The sequence below is a fragment of the Muntiacus reevesi genome, chromosome 4 (genome assembly GCF_963930625.1).
Source record: "Muntiacus reevesi chromosome 4, mMunRee1.1, whole genome shotgun sequence".
NCBI lineage: Eukaryota > Metazoa > Chordata > Mammalia > Artiodactyla > Cervidae > Muntiacus > Muntiacus reevesi.
The window spans coordinates 111660459-111680596 of NC_089252.1; the positions used below are offsets into that span (position 1 = coordinate 111660459).

The following is a 20138-nucleotide window of genomic DNA, read 5'->3' on the forward strand; positions in this document are numbered from 1 at the left end:
GCGGTAATACTTGAAGTAATACTTATATGAACATTCTCGTGTATAAGTTTGTGTTTCTAATTATTTCCTTATGACAGATTTCTAGAAGTGCAATTAGTGTGCCCAAAACTATTTTTTTAGGGCACTCTTTTATGACCATTTTTAAAGCGCTCCCTCTATACTGCTAAAAAGCTTTTCAAGAAGACTGTTCCCAACTGCCCTGTAGTGCATGAGAGACCCGCTCTCGCTGGGATGCTGTTCGGAAAACGCTTATTTTGTGTTCCTCTTGCTGCCAACAAGATAAACATTTTAAAGTATGTTTACTGATCGCCTGCATTTCTTCTTTTGCAAATTTCCTGTTGACATAACTTCCAGCTTAATCATCAACTGAAACTGAATCAATCATCATCTGAAACTGATGTTTCAGACACACAATAAAGGCACCAGCTGTCCCATGGGATGGCACTTCTAATCCAGAGGCCAGTTTCTTCTTATAAATGGTAAAGAGCCCTTCTGGAAATTCAAACTGCAGACCTAAATGTGCAAGCGATGAAAGAAAGGGCCTGGGCTCTTTTAGGAAATAGGAAGATTATTAGATCCAAATAAACCTTTGCTTTTATATTTGAAGACATTTAACCAGAATCAGAGAGTGAAAAGGGTGCTCAGAGGTGACTGAATCCCTAATCTATAAGGCCAGGGAGAACCACAGGGGTTAGAACTCTCATCTGCACCACTAATTACAGGACCAAGTGAGCAGGAAATAGAGGTTTCTGGACTCCCAGTCCAGACCTACTACTTGAGACAGTGGCCAAGTGACTGTCTGAGGAATGAAAAGTGGGACAACTGAAGTTCCAAGTCCCTCCTGATATGACAATGCTAACCAAAAGGCATACAGAAATAGACAAGAAATTCCAGTTTATACACATTTCAGGAAAAGGAGCTAATACATAAAGGGAAACACACACGTGACTGACAGGTCTCAAAATTTCGCCCTAGACCAGCTTGATAAAGTTGTTTGGAGGCTTTAAAATAAATGCTAATTGGAGAGTTCTGAATTACTCATCACAGAAAGTGGATGATTTTCATTTCATCTGAGGCCAACTGGTTTACCAAAACACCTCCGCTAAAGAGGTAATGCTCAGAAATAAATAGTTTTCAGATGCTACTGTTGCCCTGATGTGACTGAACAGGAGCAGTGCTGACAGGTGTGCTGAGAAACAGAGATAAGATGACTTTCTGCATCTTCTTCAGAAAGGTCAGCCTTCTGAGGACTTAAAATAACTCTCCCTCTTTGTGGGGGAGTATGAAGGCATGGAGTAGAATTGAACCATCTTGGGAAGAATTAAAAAATATATATTGCATAGGTATATTTCTATTTATACCATATTAGTTGTCCCTTAAAACTGATGGTAAGGCAAATCCAGGTGAACCTCAGGCTTTGCAAATTTTAGAAATGTATTTAATAGAAACAAGTCACATCCAAAACAGTGCTTTAAAATTATGTCGGAATGCTACAAATCTTTTTCTGCTTGACTACAGTTTTAAAACAATGCAAACAAGTTGGAAAAGTAGCCAGGTCTTGTCCTACATCTTAAATTAGCCATTGGGTAATTTATTGACTCATTCATTTCTTCTACAAATAATGGTTCCAAGGCTGAGAAAAGTGCCCTCCTGTTAAGAAGCCAGAAATCATTTGTGGTCTTTGTTTCTAGACCTACAAGCGTGCATGCACGCTCAGTCATGTCTGACTCTGTGACCCCATGGACTGTAGCCCACCAGGCTTCTACGTCTACGGGATTTCCCATTTGATCCCAACCCAGGGATCAAACACACATCTTTTGCATCTCCTGCACTGCCAGGCAGATTTTTTTTTTTAACCACTGAGCCACCTGGGAAGTCCTAGACCTACATGAGAAGGAATTATTTCTCAGGTTGTACTTGCTGTTTGAACCTAGCCTCTCTCTGTCCAACTTTCCCTATCCCAAGGAGAACATTTCCTTTGAAGAACATACATTTTAATTTGTTTATGTCAATGGGGTTAAACTCAACTGATTGAAACATTCACTGAGAATGGATGAAGTCCATGAGACTATGATGTTTAACAGGACACAGGTTCCATCCTCCAGGGTGTCTATGTCTAGTGAGGTAAGGAAGTTTCCACAGAGAAGAAATGCAAGGCAGAATGGCAGATGGTATAATCTAAGTTACAAACATTGGAACTACAGTCAGCCCTCTTTATCTGGGGGTTCCACACTTGTGGACTCAACAAAACATCGTTCAAAAATACATTAAAAAACAAAAATTCCAGAAACTTCCAAAAAGCAAAACTTGAATTTGGTGTACCCAGGCAATTTACATAGCATTTACACTGTATTAGGCATTATAAAATTATCCAGAGATGACTTAAAGCATTCAGCAGAGTGTAAGCTATACTACATCATTTGCTGAGGGATTTCAGCATCCACTGATTTTGGTATCAGTGGGGGACCTGGAACTAATCCCTAATGGACACCAAGGGATGGCTGTAATTTATCGATACTTGCCTGAGGATTAATGCTGTTAATGTGTTTAGTGGCCTTCTGATGCAGATGGGTTAATTTTTACACATGAAGTTCCCTGGGACTAATGAGAATTATTTTAAGCATTTAATTTATATACTAAATTAGCTTTCTGTAGACTTAATCCATGTGTGCATGTACAGAATGAGGAAGCAGATCTGAGGACGGGGTAAAAAGGGAGGGAGCTTTAAAGGCACTTCATTTTAATGAAAATGGATTTTAGAGGTTCTGAAAGTGACCTAAGGTGACTGCTAAAATAAATTACAATATACCCATATGACAGGATACTATGCGTAAATTGTAAATGCTAATGTAGAGAGATCAGCAAGATATATTATAAAATAAAAAAGCAAAAGACATATATATAAATATATATGTGAAACATTTAAAAATGAGTATATCAATAGATACATGGAGATATACAAAATATTTTTCTGGAAGAAATCAAGAGAAACTGTTAACAGTTGAGATGGGTAGAAGGTAGGCTGCAGGCAGGAAGATTTCAATGTTCACCTTCTATGCAGTTAAATTTAAAAATTTTAATTTTAGACATGTATTATATTTTCATTATTTAATATTTTAATTGTTAACATCAATTAAGTGGACAGAGAGATAACCAGATATATTTCCCCTTTTCTTCTCTCTTTTTAAATTAATTTATTTTTTTCTTTTCTTCTCTTTAATTAAAAAACATTCTAAAAGGCTGTTGCATGAAAAAAACAGCACAGCAACAACTGAAAAAAAAAAAAAAATCACAGGAATGGTGCTCCAGGAAGAGTGGCAGACAAAAGAACCTGAATTATTGTCCTGATGAAACACAAGTGAAAAAGCCAGATCAGACGTAAAAAACACATTGTTCTAAGTGTGCTATTGAGTTGGCAAACTAAGAAACGAGGCTGAAATAAACCTATTTTTAGGTAAATAAGAACTAACAGTTGGTCCTTCTCTTAAAAAAAAAAATGAGATTCTAAAGTATTAATATTAATATATATTTCAGATAAAAGGGAAATGATTTCAGATGTTCAATTCAGATATGCAAGAAGGAAGCGTGAGAAAAGATTAATAAGTATGTAGACCCAATGCAATTTCAGCTGAATGCCCAATAGTTACCCTCTGTGGAATCTGACAAGCAGAATCTGAAATTTATATGGAAGAACAAAAGTTCAAATATATTAATAGTCAAGATACTCCTAAAGAAAAAGAACAAAATAGGAGGACTGCCCTTACTGGATATTGAGACTTGTAGAATTAAAATAAACAATGCCAGTAAATAACTATTAACGGCACAGAAAAAAGCAAACAGACCAATGGACAAAAGAAAAAAAAGACCCTATAAATAGGCCCGTGCATATTCACAAAAACTTGATTTATGATGGAGAGGGCACTGCAGATCAGTGGAGGAAATGATGGACTATTCCATTAAAGGTACTGAGACACTAAAAGCAGTCGCCATAAAGGAAAAGATTATTAAAATTTATTTACTACATTAAATTAAGAGTTTCTGTTCATCAAAAGACACCATAAAAATAAGACAAGCCAAGAACTAGGAAAAAATATTGCAATACACATAGCATCCAGAATATTTATAGAATTCCTACAATTGATAAAAGAAAGCTCAGAAGAAATAAGAGCAAAACACACAAACAGGGATTTAATGGAAGCGGAAACATAGAGGCTCATAAACATAATGAAAACATGTTAAACTTCATTAAGTCTTTAAATTCAAATTTAACTCACAAAGTCATCCATTATAAAACTACAAGTTTGACAGAATTCTTACAGCTGGATAATACAGTCAGCCCTCTGTGTTTTACGATCCGTGGTTGGTTGAATCCAAGCATGTGGAACTCATGAATATCAAGGGCCAACCATGGCAACTGAGCATCAGCAGATTTGGTACCCTCAGCAGGTCCCAGAACCCATCCTCCACGGAGATGCAGGGATGGCAGCACTGTATGTTGTAATGGTGAAGATGTCAAGTAATAAATAGGATGCTCTCCTCTGGCAGTGCCAGTGTAGGTTTATATCATCAATTTGAAAAACAGCCTGGCTTTCTTACTAAAGTTGATCATGTGAGTAATCCTACAATTCGGCAATCTCACTCCAGGCACATATCTTAGAGAACTGCTCCTGTGTGTATCTCAGGAAACATACATGGATGCTCCTAGCAGTTTTGTTCATAACTGCACAAAACGGCCCAAGGACATTAATAATATGGACATGAACTGAACTCTGTATTAGAAACTCTATTCCATGTAATGGAATACCAGAGGGCAGTAAAACAAGAATGGAACTACTCTATGCAGCAAGATGGATGAAATTCCAAAAATGCTGAGCAAGGGAAGCAAGAGAGAATATGTGAAATATGATTCTATCTATACAAAGTTCAAAGACAGAAACAACACATATATCTTAAAATATCCATCACTGCCAATTATTAAAGAAATGCAAATCAAACTAAACTGAGGTAGCACCTCACACCAGCCAGAATGGGTATCATCAAAAGTCTACAAACAGGACTTCCCTGACGGTCCTGTGGTAAAAAGCCCGCCTGCCAATGCAGGAGACATGGGTTTGATCCCTGGCCTGAGAAGACTCCACGTGCCTTGGGGCAATTAAGCCCTTGCTCGGGAACCCTCGAGCTATGACTACTGAATCCTGTGCACTCAAGAGCCCACTTTCCGAAATAAGAGAAGCCACCTCAATGAGAAGCCCTTGCACTGCAACTAGAGAGTAGCCCCCGCTTGCCACAGCATGAGAAAGCTCACACACACCAATGAAGACCCAGCACTGCCACAAATAAACAAATAAAATTTTAAAGGTCTACAAATGACAAATGTTGGGTGCAGAGAAAAGGTAATTCTCCTACACCATTGATGGGAATGTAAATTGGTACAACCACTATGGAGACCATAATTTGAAATGCACATCAATGTTCACTGCAGACTATTTACATTAGCCAAGACACAGAAGGAACCCAAATGTCCGTCAATAGGGGAATGGGTAAAGAAGATGTCGTACAAATATACAGTGGAATATCACTCGGTCACGAAAAAGAATGAAATAATGCCAGTTTCAGCAACATGGATGGACCTAGAGATTATCATACTAAGTGTAGTAAATTGGACAGAGAAAGACAAATATATATAACTTATAGGTGATATCTAAAAAGATGATACAAATGAACTTATTTACAAACAGAAATAGAGTCACAAATGTAGAAAGCAAACTTACGGTTATCAAAGTGGAAGGGTTGAGGGGAGTGATCAATTAGTAGGAGTTTGGGATTAACTTATACACAATGATATATACAAAATAAATAATCAACAAGGGTCTACTGTATAGCATAGGGACCTCTACTTGATACTCTGCAATAACCTATACAGGAAAAGAATCTGCAAAAGATGGTTTTATATATATATATATATATATATATATATATGTATATTTGAAACTGAATCACTTTGCTCTACACCTGACACTAACACAAGATTGTAAATCAACTGTATCTCAAAGTAAAATATAAATTAAGTCGAAATATATCAAGAAGTAAGAAATTTAAGAAAAGCAAGAAAATGCATAATTCAAGATTCAGGAATGGGATTGTGTGGAGCAGAGGTGGAGGTGTAGGAATGGGGATGATCTGATTAAAGAGGGCACCCTGGGTATTCTAAGGGGCCTGTAGGACTCTATTTCCTAATGTGACAAGGGGGTGCATGGATGGTCATTTTATTTTTAAATTGTATAATACATTAAATATACATATTGTATACATTATATATATGTACACACACACATATAAACATACATATTTATATATAAGGTATTTCACGGGGAAGAAGCCCACACACACATCTTTCTGAACACCATGGGGAACAGATTATGGACCAACAGGGAACGAATTTCTCAACGGATTTTTCCCTAGCTTTTAATCCATTATACACTTTTATCAGAGTGATATATTGAGACAGGATTCAGTCAACCTTGAAAACAGAGCGGACATCGAAGGACCTGATGATAAACATGACCTCACACGAGAAGCTATAAAAAGCCATGTAACATAATGAAAGCTCTTCGCTGCCTCCCAGGTGAAAAATCTCCATTAACAGAGATTTAACTCCATCTAACAGAGAAGAGCTGAAGGGAAGATCCTATGTGAGTAGGCAAACAGCACAGGCTAGGACTGACTCAACAACACAAGTGGATTTCCAACGGTTAAGGCTGACAATGACCTCTAAAGTATACTTGAAAAATAAGAGTTCTTCTGCTACATATATATTCACCTTGCTCCAGAAGAACTGACACCTGCTTTCGGCTGCTATTCAAGAAACTGAATTCTTTTGCAAAGCAGTGTAAATGCTCACCTGTGTTTGACCATTTTTTGATCGTGGCAAAAATGACTGAAGAATCTCGCATAGAACAAGTGCATGACAGCGTGCTCTTTCCCTCCAATGTACAAATCCACAGGCATCCAGTAATCTGCCAGCGCTGTGCTGAAAGGGCTGGGAGGAAGAGAAATGGTCATTTATTAAAAAAAAAACCTACTTTGTTACAGCTGCATAAATTAGATAGACATTATAATTTGCATATTCCCTGAAATAAATTACGTGAAAGAAAAACAGTGATTTTCATTTTAAAATATAATGAGAAGCTTACATAAGAGAGGAGAAAAATGTCAGAGCAATATTAATTTATGAAAGTTACAAGAACTGTTTCAGAAGTCATTGCTGACATATTTTAACAAATGTGATTTTCACATAGAATGAGGACAAAAGGAGTATATACCAGCAATAAAGGTATTTCTGTACAAGGCATATATTTGACTGTCTCGTTTTATTTTAATTTTTATTACCATAGACAATAGAGATTTTTGAGTTCTTACCAATAGAGGGCAATATGGCACTTAAAATGGAGACTCACGCAGATACTAAAGATTCATTTTAAAATAGAAGATCTGTCTTAAAAGTAGCCTCAAAATGCAGATAGTCAGCAAGAGCCTGTATATGCCTCTTAAAATGCCCTTAGCATACGTAGAGTAATTAAAATAGCTCAACTCTCTCTCACCCAACAGGTATTTTTTGGTCAGTGGAGGTCCTAAAAGAAAAGTTTCCTCACTGGAAGCATCATTCTCAATCCTAATGGATGCCAAGGAGGAAAAGGCCACTCCCTCTATTTCCTGGCTGGGGTTCTTGTAGGGTGTGGGGCTGGTGGGGGGTGGGAGGGAGAAACAGCAGGGGCTGGGGACAGATCTCTCCATCCCCAAGGTAATCCCTCTCTTGAGGTCATCCAGTGAGGCAAACCTTGGCCTGTGGAGGATCTGCACCCCATGGCTTCCCATATTTGTGAATTCTCCTCCCCACACCTCGAGCATGTTTTCCCCCCAGCGTGGACCTTCGTTCCATCTCGGGCTGGAAGCAGGAGCCCAGGGCTCGGCAGGTGGGCCTGGTCAAACACCATGTGTTTGCACCTTAATACAGCTTGGCTTTCTCTCCTCCAGCTACGATGCCAGAATTCTGGCAAAATTTTAAATAATGTTTCTATGTGAAAAATGGCTCCCTGGAGAAATGTGACTGCTCACACAGGTGACAGAAAAGCAAGGGAAGTCAAGGATGGTGCCTGAAAGCATGCTTGAAATAAACTGAGGAGTGAGACAATGAAAGTAGCTATGGCTGGGATCTATGATCTATCCGGGAAGCCGCCCATGCTTAAAGACAGCATGGAAATGCACAGCAGCATTTTACAAGGGGAATGATGTGGTGGGTGGGATTCCAAACCAGGGGCTGTTAAGGTCTCAGGATGTGTCTCACCACTCAGGGGCCCCTCACTAAGCCAGAGTCTGTAATCTGTAGGAAGGTTTTCCCTCGAAGCTTTCTGAGAGGTGGAGAGTCTGATTTCCCTTGCACTGTAAGGCTGCTCTTCCTAAATCATTGTTGCCGTTGTTGAGTCGCTAAGTCTTTCCGACTCTTTGCAAACCCATGGACTGCAGCACGCCAAGCTTCCCTGTTCTTCACTGTCTCTCGGAGTTTACCCAAGTTCATGTCCATTGAATCGGTGATGCTATCCGACCATCTCATCCTCTGCTGCCCTCTTCTCTTCCTGCCCTCCATCTTTCCCAGCATCAGGGTCTTTTCCAATGAGTTGGCTCTTCGCATCAGGTGGCCAAAGTATTGGAGCTTCAGCTTCAGCAACAGTCCTTCCAGTGAATATTCAGGGTTCATTTCCTTTAGGATTGAGTGGTCTGATCTCCTTGCTGTCCAAGGGACTCTCAAGAGTTTCCTCTAACACCACAGCTCAAAAGCATCAATTCTTCAGTGCTCAGCCTTCTTTCTGGTCTAACTCTCACAACCATATGTGAAATGGAAGGCAAGAAAAGCTCCTTTGAGAAGGAAACCCAGAAGAGGGGCCTCTCTGTGGGTTGGCCGGGGTTGCCTGGTTGGTCCCAGCCGCAGCAATCCCTCTGCGTCCTTTCTGCCTCTGACAGCTGCTGTTCACTCTGGCTCCTGCTCACTTCTGCACAGCCTCCACACGAATCACAGAACAGCAGGACTGGGGCAGGCAGGAGCGCCCGTCTCCCTGGAAATACATTATCTCCCAACCAGCGAAGAAAATGGGGGCATTTTTATACTCGGCCTACAGGGTTTCAGTATAACCGTTCTCCCGTGGACCAGAGCGAGTCGGCAAGGTCTTTGAAGCACAGTGTCTGTGGTTTCCTGTGCTCTGCTCCAGTTTTCTTTTGTTCTCATTTCCTTCTCTACCCATCTACCCACTGCTCTCTTTCCCTTATTTATTTTTGTCAAAGAAACACAAGCACATAGCTGAAAAAAATCAAACAGTCCCGAAAGGTTTATAAAGTAGAACAGTGGTCTCCAGCCCCGTTCCTTCACTACCCTCCCCCTGACCGCCTACCTGTCACTTAGCCACTTTTAAACCTTTCAGATTTTTTTTTCCTGGCAATTATTTAAAAATATGTTTATATGCTTTGTTCATTTATCAGTTTTGGAAATTATCTAGTGACTGTATGTGCGAAGAGGTCATGCTCTCAGTTCGCTGACTATCTTCTACCCTCCGTGTATACTTACATCATTATTTTCGTTAAGTTAATAACTTTACACATTTACAGCTGCACAAATGCAGTTCACTGCGGGGCCAACGAGAGGATTACCAAAGCTCTTCCTTTTACTCTTTTTCATTTTTCCTATACCTGGGATTTACTTGGCTCTGAAGAATCTAATTTAATAATTGAACACACTCACTACAAGAGCCTGTTTCAAAGAATACCGTTGACCCATGGCTTACAGCTCTTTCATCTCTGGACCCACCAGGTGTTGATGACAGTCCGTGCCCTCCTGGGAGGAGCAGACCAGAGTAGGCATTGCCTCCTGACTTCGGACTCTCGGCGTTTCCTATCCAGCCTGCTCAAGAATTTTCAAGCTGTGCTGGGGTCTGAGGCTCTTCGACCCAATCCTTCTGACTTTGTCCTTTTTTTTCATAGGTGTCAGACCTATATCCCAGTCCAGGGCTTGGCTGCCGACTCCTGCTTCCTCACCTCTTTATTCCCCAGAGGTACCTGCCCCCATAAATCTCTTGCCCATTGAATTCTATCTTGATGATTGCTTCATGGAAGACCCAGACCAACACATGCTCATGAATTCAGCAGGGCCTTCTGTACCTCTGAGTATTCTGAGGGTCAGTATATCTGAAGTAGTACCAAGCAGAATCCACAAAGGTATCCATCGTATCTGTCTCTCTTGTGGCTGCTCCTTTGCACCTAAGAAGGAAAGAAAGTTCATCGATTGGTTTCTTTTTAAGTATTAATACATTTTCCACCAGCTTTTCAGAAAGCTATAACAATTAATATGAATTCAAAATGTCACAAGAACAATGCCACATCATGAAAAGAGCAGTTCACGGTATGGGCTCTTTTGTACTGCGGAGTACACAATGCTTTAAAGAAGCTTAAAAATGTAAATCTTAGACAATTAAAAGCCCTATTCTCTACTTCTCTGAATTTAACATGGTAGAATATCTAACAGGAATCTTTTTTTTTTTTTAATTTTTTATTTTTCAGTGGGTTTTGTCATACATTGATATGAATCAGCCATAGAGTTACACGTATTCCCCATCCCGGTCCCCCATCCCACCTCCCTCTCCACCCGATTCCTCTGGGTCTTCCCAGCCCACCAGGCCCAAGCACTTGACTCATGCATCCCATCTGGGCTGGTGGTCTGTTTCACCACAGATAATATACATGCTCTAACAGGAATCTTATCTCTTTATGCACTCACTTCTTAGGCATGTCACGACTGTCTTCAGCCAATGCCTACTACTCTATGATGCTTATGGGGCACATCGGTTTATGAAGAGAAGTTGAAAACTAAATGTAGTGAGATACTGTGCTGAAAAATGAACTTGGTTCTTTTTAAAAAAATTTTTCCTATCTCTGTCTCTTGGGTGAGAGGAGCAGATATCCACAGTGGATATCCACTGCTTCCTCACCTCAGGAAGATAAGTCACCATGGAGACCCAAAAACAGAAGTGTGCTGAAGCAACTCGTACCAGCTTATGAGGATTGACTCTTGAGATCTCTTCCCAACCATGGCACGAGTGATGCCAAGGGGTCGTCTGAGGTTAACCTTTGGGGGAAGTACCTGTACCATAGAAATGGGCCAACACTACAAATCAGAAGCCCCGCTCCAGTGATCTATTTAGTACACACTCACCAACACACCATTGTCTAGAGAAAGGCTCCTTACAGAAGGTGAAGATAGTCCCCAGTTCAAGACCGTGAATGGGGGGAGATGCGTGGTATGTGAAGGGTTAAAAGAAAAAGCAGTGCTCATCCTAGGAATGTGATACGTGGAAAGGACTGAGGTTCCGTAAAGGCCCAACTACCAAACCAATTTTGAAACGTGTCAGTAGGATGAAGGCCCAGTGGACTGGAACCATAAGCCACCACTTCTGGGAAGGCAAGAGACAGTACCCTTAGCCAAGCCTGGCCAAGGAAGGTGCTTGGCTCCCTTGAAGATCCCTCAAAGGCATGGATCAGTAGTGGATGGGGGTCGCCAGCTATTAGCAGGGACCCTTTGTGGCTGTGAGAAGCCACAGCAGGAGAACACAGCTCAGACTCCAGGCTCTTCCTTCTGAAGCACGGAAGTGGAACCAACCATGCCTCCCAATGCTGCCTTCTTGGTGGGATGAGTCCTTGGGGGGGAATTGTTCTTGGAAAATTTGAGGAGGGGGATGATGCGCCCCAAAGAGGAAGTGATGAATCCTTTGTTAATTTAGCACGTAAGGGCTTCAGTCTGTTTTTAATTTTAAAAATAAAAGAAGGAATCTAAAAAAAAAAATAAAAGAAGGGTTGCCTTTATATGTTGCATATGTGAAGCAGTTCATACTGGCTTTCCGAATATTACCAGAGGAAACAGTCACTCCCACCTCCTGCTTATTAAATGGCAGTGGCTGAGCAGAGAACACAGGAGCCCACACCTGGCAGGGCTCTGGGCTCCCAGGGACCTCATGCCTCTCAGTCAGGGGGCCTCCCACTGGGAACAGTGCTGGTTCCAGGGGTAAGGGCTTATCGGAGAGAGCCCCAGGGGACCCCTAATCCTGTTTCCTACCACCCAGGGCTGCTCTAAGAATCTGATCTCAACTGTGCATCTCTAAATGAAAGCCAGGTCTCTTTATTTGGATAGTAAGCAACCAGAACACATACTATTTTTGGGAAATAATTAGAAGGTAAATGTCTCTTCTTCTTCCTCACTGTTAGGGCATACATACGATTTAGGAAGAAAATGCAGGCCTCAGCTAATAAAAGGGGCTGATATCTGACCAAAACTTGCAATGCTGATTTTTTAACTGGTCATGGTGGAGTTGAAGTTGACCAACACCTTTTATGGCTGACACTAAAAGCTGGATTATACAGAAGAGACTACTTGGTAAGTGGGAGGCATAGACAACAGTGATGGTGACAGTGTTACTACCATTATTAGCTCCAACATTAATAATACTAAAACTGGGTAGTGGGCACTGAGCCAAATGCTTCCCGGGCTTTATCTCATTTAATCCCCAGGAACTCTGGGGATGATGAGGTAGACGCTACTGATGTCCCCACTTTGCAGATGGGTAACTAGGGTTCAGAGAGGTTGAGAAATCTGTTCAAGGTCCTGCAGCTCAAGGGTAATGAATCTACCTCTGCTGGACTCTGGTGCCCATGGTTCCTACCACTGGGCTCTCCCGCTTAGCCACATGGGCTCAGCGGCTCTCAGCCCCGCATGCTCATCAGATTCAACAGGGAGCCTTGACCAAGCCCACGCCTGGGGTCTGCTCTCCAGGAATCAGTAGACAAGATAGATCTTATCCCCACCACCAAGGCCCTGGGCAGCCACAATAGGTGGGCTGAAGGCTGCCCATGTCTCCAACAGAGAAGTACTCTGTTACTGCTTATCAACAAAAAGGGTGTGCTATCTGTCCCCTACCTGGCCCAGAGCTTCCTACATTCCTGCAAGCCCCATCGCAAACCTCAAAACTGCCTGCGTGAGCACCTGGGCAAACTGCTGGCAGGCCAGGGCAGAATGTCGCTAACACTTCCAGTTACAGGGTGTCTGCTAGGAGCCCCTGCGCTGGGTTCCATGTGTTAATTCTCATCTTCTGAAACCCCTTCATGGGGTTATTTTCGCTCCTGATAGGGAAATCAGTGCTCAGCAAGCTTACGTGACTTTCCCAAGAGCACATAGCTGGTGAAGAGGCCAGGCCAGGACTTGAAGCTGCGAGTGTTGTCTCCCCAGCCCGAGCCATGCACTTGCACTACTGTTCAGTCACCCCGTCGTGTCTGACTCTTTGCGGCACCATGGACTGCAGCACACCAGGCTTCCTTGTCCTTCACTATCTCCCAGAGTTTGCTCAGACTCACGGTCATTGAGTCAATGCTGCTATCCAACTAGGTGAATATCTAATTACTGACCTAGAGGTGGAAGTAAGAGGACTAAGTTATTTTAAAACTTTAAAACAACCCCAGCATGATCTACAAGGCAGAGAAAAATGGCTTTTCCATAGAAGGACAAAGGGAAATACTATACTTTGTTATCTGTTATTTACTTCTTAATCAGTTGGAATGGCATCCTAAAAAATCACATGGGAGGGACTTCCCTAGAGGTCCAGTGGTTAAGACTTCGCCTTCCAGTGCAGGGGAGAAGGGTTCGATCCCTAGTTGGGAGGTAATACCCTACATGTCTCAGGGCCAAAGAATCAAAAAATCAAAAAACCAAAGCAGAAGCTATACTGTAACAAATTCAATACAGATTTTAAAAATGATCCACATCAAAAGATCTTAAAAAAAAAAAAAGGGAGACATGCCAGTGAATTGACAGAAAACATAATCCTACTTCCAAAATGAGAATTAAGGAGATATGACATATTTCAGGATATTAAAGAATGAGACCCCAGAGTGCACTTGTCCTCATAGCTACTACTCTGCTGCTTGTGATAAAATCTCCACTGTCATAGTCACTCTGTGGGAAAACGGTAAGGCGTTTCCTCTTTTCTCTGAGAAGCTCTTTGGAATATAAAATGAAGGAAAGTGGTCTTTTCCAAAGCTATGATGAAAATGTGTAGCTTTTCCATCAGTTGGATCGGCTGTTTCTGGAAAAGATGTGAATTTATATTGCTGCCTCCACCAGCCCAGAGGAGAGGAGAGGGCACCCGTCTGGGCTCCAGATTCCAACCTCCTCTTTCTAAGATTGCGGAAGACCCATGTTATAACTCTTTCCAACCCAGTAGAAGTCCAAGAGGAGAGTTAGGAGGAGGGACGGGGCAGTCTGGCACTCCAGCAGGGGTCGCGGCCGAGGGGTGTGGCTCCTTACCTAGGGCAGGAGCAGTTCACCCACTCGGAAGCCGAGGCCAGTGGGGAGCCTCCTTTGCCAGTGAAAGAGGTGATGCTGGGCAGGGTCACGGGCAAGTCCCCCAAAGGCACGGGCACGGGCCCACAGGCCGGACAGTGGACCATGGGGATGGGCGTGCCCCAGTACCGCTGCCTCGAGATCAGCCAGTCCTTCAGCTTGTCGCTCGTCACGTCACCACCCACTCTCTCCCTCCGGGCTTTCTGAGTCAGGGCTAGAAACGCAGCCTGCCGCTGCATACCTGTGAACTGAGAGGGGGAGGAGAGCGGTAAGAGTGAGCTGCTGCCCTGAGGCCACCACCCTGGACTGCCACGGTCTGGAAATAAGTATCTGGGGAGAAGATAGAGCTCTAAAAGGAAAAGCCAATTTTGGTCAACTGCCTCAAGGAACCAGTTTCCCTGGAGGAGGTCATTTTTCTCAAGCAGGAGATTCCCAAAATAAGGTATTAGTTATTCCGACAACTATACTATTCTGGGATCAGGTTCAACTTGGAGTTGAGAAGCTTTTAGATCTTGAAAAAGAACATTATTCTTGGCTTCCCTGGTGGTCCAGTGGCTAAGGCTCCATGCTCCCAATGCAGGGGACCTGGGTTCAAGCTCTGGTCAGGGAATTTGATCCCACATGTCACAACTAAGAGTTCACATGCTGCAACTAAGATCCCGTGTGGCCAAAATAAATAAATAAAATAAAAGTAAATAATAATAGTAACAAAAGAACATTATTTTGGTTTCACAGATTTAGAAACGAGGCTGCAAGACTGTTAGGAGTGGGGATGCATGCAATGGTAAATGGTAGGTTGTAACTTGCATCGACAGGAAAATGCACCATCAAGCTCACGTGAAGACCATGAGTTTAGAAGTAAATTCTTAGGCCCCACCAACCTCCGCAGAGTCACTCAGTCTCTCTGTGCCATCTGGCGTCGTTTCAATGACTTCGGAGTAGGACAGGCCCAGAGTCTGGGCTAAGGCAGAGTCCTCTAAGCTGGTGCTGGGAATTCCTGTTCAAGGCGAAGAAATACAAAATTCTTCTTTGCAAATGCCCGAATCACAAAAGGACTGCGGGCACTGACACTCAGCATTAGCTTTTGAAGGGAGACTCTATCTGTTTTAGTCAGAGAAATTATCAAACCACATCGCGTTCACTGAGAAAAGGGAGAACAGTCTTGGGGAAACTCACCACCTGACACCACGGTGTTCCGTATTGACCCTACTTTCTTTACGTCTTATTCCTTTGTTTACTTTCTTTGAAAACAACTACTTGTAATTCTAAACTATACAATTCCGGGTGCTTCTGTCACTTAAACAGTGAATCACAAGCACCCGGGGGAAGCCTGGTTTTGAGCTCCTTCAGTGCCACGCACAGTGGGGCGCTCTTGATCAGGGCTGCCTCCGCTAGCGTCCCCCAGCGCCCCAGAAGCATCCACCCAGGCAGGAAGCGGAAAGCTGGCAACTCTGTTTCTCCCTACTGCGCTCTGTTCCCAGAGGCAACAGTACATTCTGAGTAGACATTTATTCTTCAACCCACACACGCCCTTGAGGAGATGGAGCTGAGTATAAGGAAATCGCTCATTCAGAGGATCAGGGCCTGCTGTTTCAGCTTCAGCTCTTCAGAAAAACGGGCTCTTCAGCTGTCAGTTCTGTAGGCCAGGGTTTCTCCACCTGGGCCCGATCTGACATTCTGAAGTTGGCTGTGGGGACACAGCACGCCTCACGGCAACTGAGAGAGAGAGAACTAAGGGTCACACACAAGACGTTTACTCAGATCTCCACGACAGCCTCTCTGGGACGCTGCCCCACAAGGGCGACTTAATGTTCGGGGTGTGGGTTCTAAACCTCCTTGGTAAGACAGAAAACACCATGGTATGACGGAAAGCTCTGTGGTGTTTGTTCCAGCTGAGATTGTTGACAAAAAGCATCTAATGAAGCAAATAAACTGTCAGAGTGGACTTGAAAGACACTGAAGGGGGAGGACAAATGGCAAGCAATGAAGATTGTTGAGACGTGTTCGTGGACAAGGAGGGAAGAAAGTCCTTTACTCCATTCCTGTGTGCTCTGGAGTAACTCAGAGAGATCCGCAAATGGAGATGTGACCGTAGAATTTACCTGACCGCATAAAGCTCGCGCTGGCCCGCCATGTTGGTCATGGAGGGCTCAGCAGAATGTAAGCTATTTGTAACACGCCGGTAAGATGGTGAAAACCCTACTTCATCTCGTTTACTTTCGTTTCTGTTACTCTTGGAGCGTAAGAGACAATAACTTAGAAAATGTTAATTATGGAAGTATGCAAAATGAAGACAATAGGAAAACTGATTTTCCATGCATACCCAAGAAAATCAGATTTCTCTTTTTCTTGTTCCCTTTTTCTTCAGAACTCTCAATATTGTGCCAGTACTTTGACTCAAAATACCAAATGAGGGGGAAAAAAAAAAGTCACATCAGCAAGAGCTTCCTTTACTGTTCAACTTGGCTGGCTATATTAATGAATTTTACTAATTATAAGATGCATTAAAGTACTAGAAGGAATTATGTCCCTTAAGCAACATATTTTCTAGGTTAAACTGTCAGATAAGAATGACTTGAATGGCTAAATATCTGTTTTCTGGGTTGGTGTTTCTTCAAATCACTTTGTCAAAAAAGGATCTGAGGACTGTGAGGAAAAACATGGTTTCAATAAGCAACGCTATTTCTTCTGTGTCCTAGGAGATAGAGAGTGTGGCAGTAACCTTCTCTGCAGGCTCCAGCTCACTGGTGACTGCCTGGAATCTACAATAGGTAAGCTGTAAAAGAGAGATGCTCGGGTCCCCTTCAGGGCAGGTCTTGGATGGGATATGATTAGGTTCCATCGCCTGGTTCAACCCCAGACTTCCTGTTAGGTGAGGATAGTTTAGAACACTCAGCAAAGAGTAAGGCCACCAACCACATACAATTTACAGCTCTACAAATGCCTTCGATTCTACTGCTGTTTCACAGTCCCTTTCTTTCACGGCTCAAGGTCACCCCCTCCACTAAGTCTTCCCCCAAAAGTTAGCCCACATCAATCATGTGTGCTTTGAACCCCCATCTCAGTAGCTACTGCTGCTTCTGTGAGTTCTGAAATGGGATTCTTATCTGAGTAGTATGGTTCCCCACATTGTATAGGCAAGTCTCACCAACTAGCTCCACTGGCAAAATCTGTGGGCCAGACATTTTTGATTATTCTCAGTAGCAAGTAGCAAGATGCGATACACTCAATGTGTTTTCAAAATGCAGTGCTTTAAGTAAGAGACAATGATATGAAGGGACACTCATTTTTACAAAGAGGCAAAACATATTATGGAATATATAGCCAGCTCTTCCAGGCTAGTATTTTGATCTTAAGCCTGCTAAAGACATTCTCCTGATTACATTTTACTAGCTACTTACCTATTTTTGCATCTAGAGAGCCCTCCAAGTCAGCTTTGGCCAAGATGATGACCGGGACTTCCTGCTGGGTGAGCATGTTCACAGCCGTCACGGGCGTCAGGCAATCTGAAAATGAGGGCAAACAACGGTGGAGGCCTGTCAGCTGGGGCTCTGACACCCTCTGCGTCTCAGAGGAGACAAATGAGAAAAAGAAGCTTTAGAACCTCTGTGTTTTGTGCTAATTACTATAGAATTTGTTCTTTGAAGGTATTAACAGATAATTCACACTAGTAGAGAATCAAAAGATTAAACAAATACATGAGAATATTCATTCGTGCTCCTCACCAAAGAAGTGAAAATGGCACTTTTGGTTTCCAGAAGGTGGAGGAAAGATGTTCCTACCACCTCCCATATTCTTTAGAAAAGCACCTCAAGTATACAGAAGAAAGAGAAAACCAAAAATCTATCTACGGTGGAACTAAAAGATATCTGGAATTTTAAAACATAACACTTAAAGATGGAAGTGGCTAGGAAAGGGGAAAATGAGCAGAGATCTGATTTTCACACATACAAGGACAAAACCGTTACTTCTCATGATCCATTTCTAAGGAGAGACCAGAGGCTGTGGTCCAGCAAAAAGTGAAAGTCGCTTACTCATGTCTGACTCTTTGAGACCTCATGGACTGTAACCTATCAGACTCCTCCAACCATGGGATTTTCCAGCCATGGATGCTGGAGTGGGTTGCCATTTCCTTCTCCAGGGGATCTTCCTGACCCAGGGATCGAACCCGGGTGTCCTGCATTGCGGGCAGACACTTTACCATCTGAGCCACCAGGGAAGTCCTGCGAAAGGAAGGGGTAAATCAAGAAAGAGGCAGACATGGAATCCAGGAAACAAACAAGGAATTCAACAAAGAGAAGAGGGCAGGGACATCTGCAGAGCAGCAACAGACAGGACTCCCAGGATGGCAGATGTGTGGCAGGAGCTGGGAGAAGGACCAGGTGACACGTGAGCAGGACAGAGAGCCCCAGAAAGCATCGTCAGGGAGAAAAAGAGGACCGGCAGATTATCTGACAGACCAGAATATGTACAAAACTTGAAAGGAGTTTTAAAGAGCTTCTGGGAGGGCGTGGGAAGACAATCAGAAATTCAAAGAACAAAAAACAAATGAAAAAAAAAAAAAAGAGAGAACATGATAAACTTCAGGAAAAATAGGAAGTTATGGAAAAAGTAAAATGTAATCAGAGTATATTGGGCTCAGATGACCGATATTTATGTGGTCATAACAAAACACTTAATTTGGAATTATCCAAACAGAAGATAACTATCCAAACAGACCACAAATCCCTGCTCGGGCACAGGCTGCCAGCTGACCCCGTGTCTGTCTTGCCCTCTGATTATAGCTGTGGGATGCAGGCAGAAGAACATGGGAACATGCTCGCAAAGGGAAGGGGCTGCCCTCTTCCCCCGCCCCTTCTTCCCACAATGCAGATGACACGCAGAGCAACTGAGAATGCTCAGATGAGGGCGACATCCGAGAGGGGCCGAGCAGGGCAAAAGAAAGCGCCTCGGCCTGACCGCCTCATGGAGCAGATTTGTCATACCCACTCCGTGCGTCACGTGTGCGAGAAATAAACTTCTTTGGACTCACTAGTTTTCTAGGACTCTGTCAAGCCACCAAACTTACATCTTAGGTAACATGTTCCCCAAATTATTAAAAGAGGTTGGGTGAGGAGGCTACAGTCATTGTCGTTGTTAGTACCCTCTGAAACTTCATGTAATATACACATGTTACTTAGATTTTTAAAAACACAAAGTAATTTTTATAAAGAGAGATGGCAAGTGACCTTGAAGTATTACTTTTTACTTGCTAAGTTGGGAAAACTTTTAGAAGGGTACCATCAAGGCTTTCCCTGGTGGTTAAGAATTTGCCTGACAATACAGGAGGTGCAGGTTCAATCCCTGGTCTGAGAAGATCCACCTGCTGCGGAGCAACTAAGCCCTCGGGCCCCAACTACTGAGCCTGTGCCCTAGAGCCCTCAGCCGTAAGTACTGAGCCCTCGGGCCACAACTACTGAGAGTCCTGGCTCAGCAACAAGACAAGCCACCGCAACCAGAAAAGAGCTGACGTAGCACTGAAGACCCAGCACAGCCAAAAGATAGAAAAATAAAATAAAATTAGAAGGGTACCATCACTGTGAAGTTGCACTGAAATTTGTATGTCATTTGGGTAAGACGCTCTCAACTGATATAGTCCTTTCAGAAACCAATAAAAGCAACATGCAAAAAGAAACAAAAAAGGGTTCATAAACTTTGACCAAAAAAA

General features: G+C 42.8%; 1 protein-coding gene across 1 annotated transcript in view; it reads right to left on the minus strand.

Annotated features, from left to right (window-relative positions):
* The window catches only part of LARS2 (leucyl-tRNA synthetase 2, mitochondrial), a 141901-nt gene that overhangs the window by 32128 nt on the left and 89635 nt on the right, over nucleotides 1–20138 (minus strand). Inside the window, exons 10-14 of the mRNA XM_065933880.1 lie at nucleotides 17833–17937; nucleotides 15313–15428; nucleotides 14396–14679; nucleotides 10207–10305; nucleotides 6902–7039 (exon numbers count right to left, since the gene is read on the minus strand). Of these exons, the coding sequence (XP_065789952.1) occupies nucleotides 6902–7039; nucleotides 10207–10305; nucleotides 14396–14679; nucleotides 15313–15428; nucleotides 17833–17937 (742 nt within the window). The remainder of the gene's footprint in view (nucleotides 1–6901; nucleotides 7040–10206; nucleotides 10306–14395; nucleotides 14680–15312; nucleotides 15429–17832; nucleotides 17938–20138) is intronic.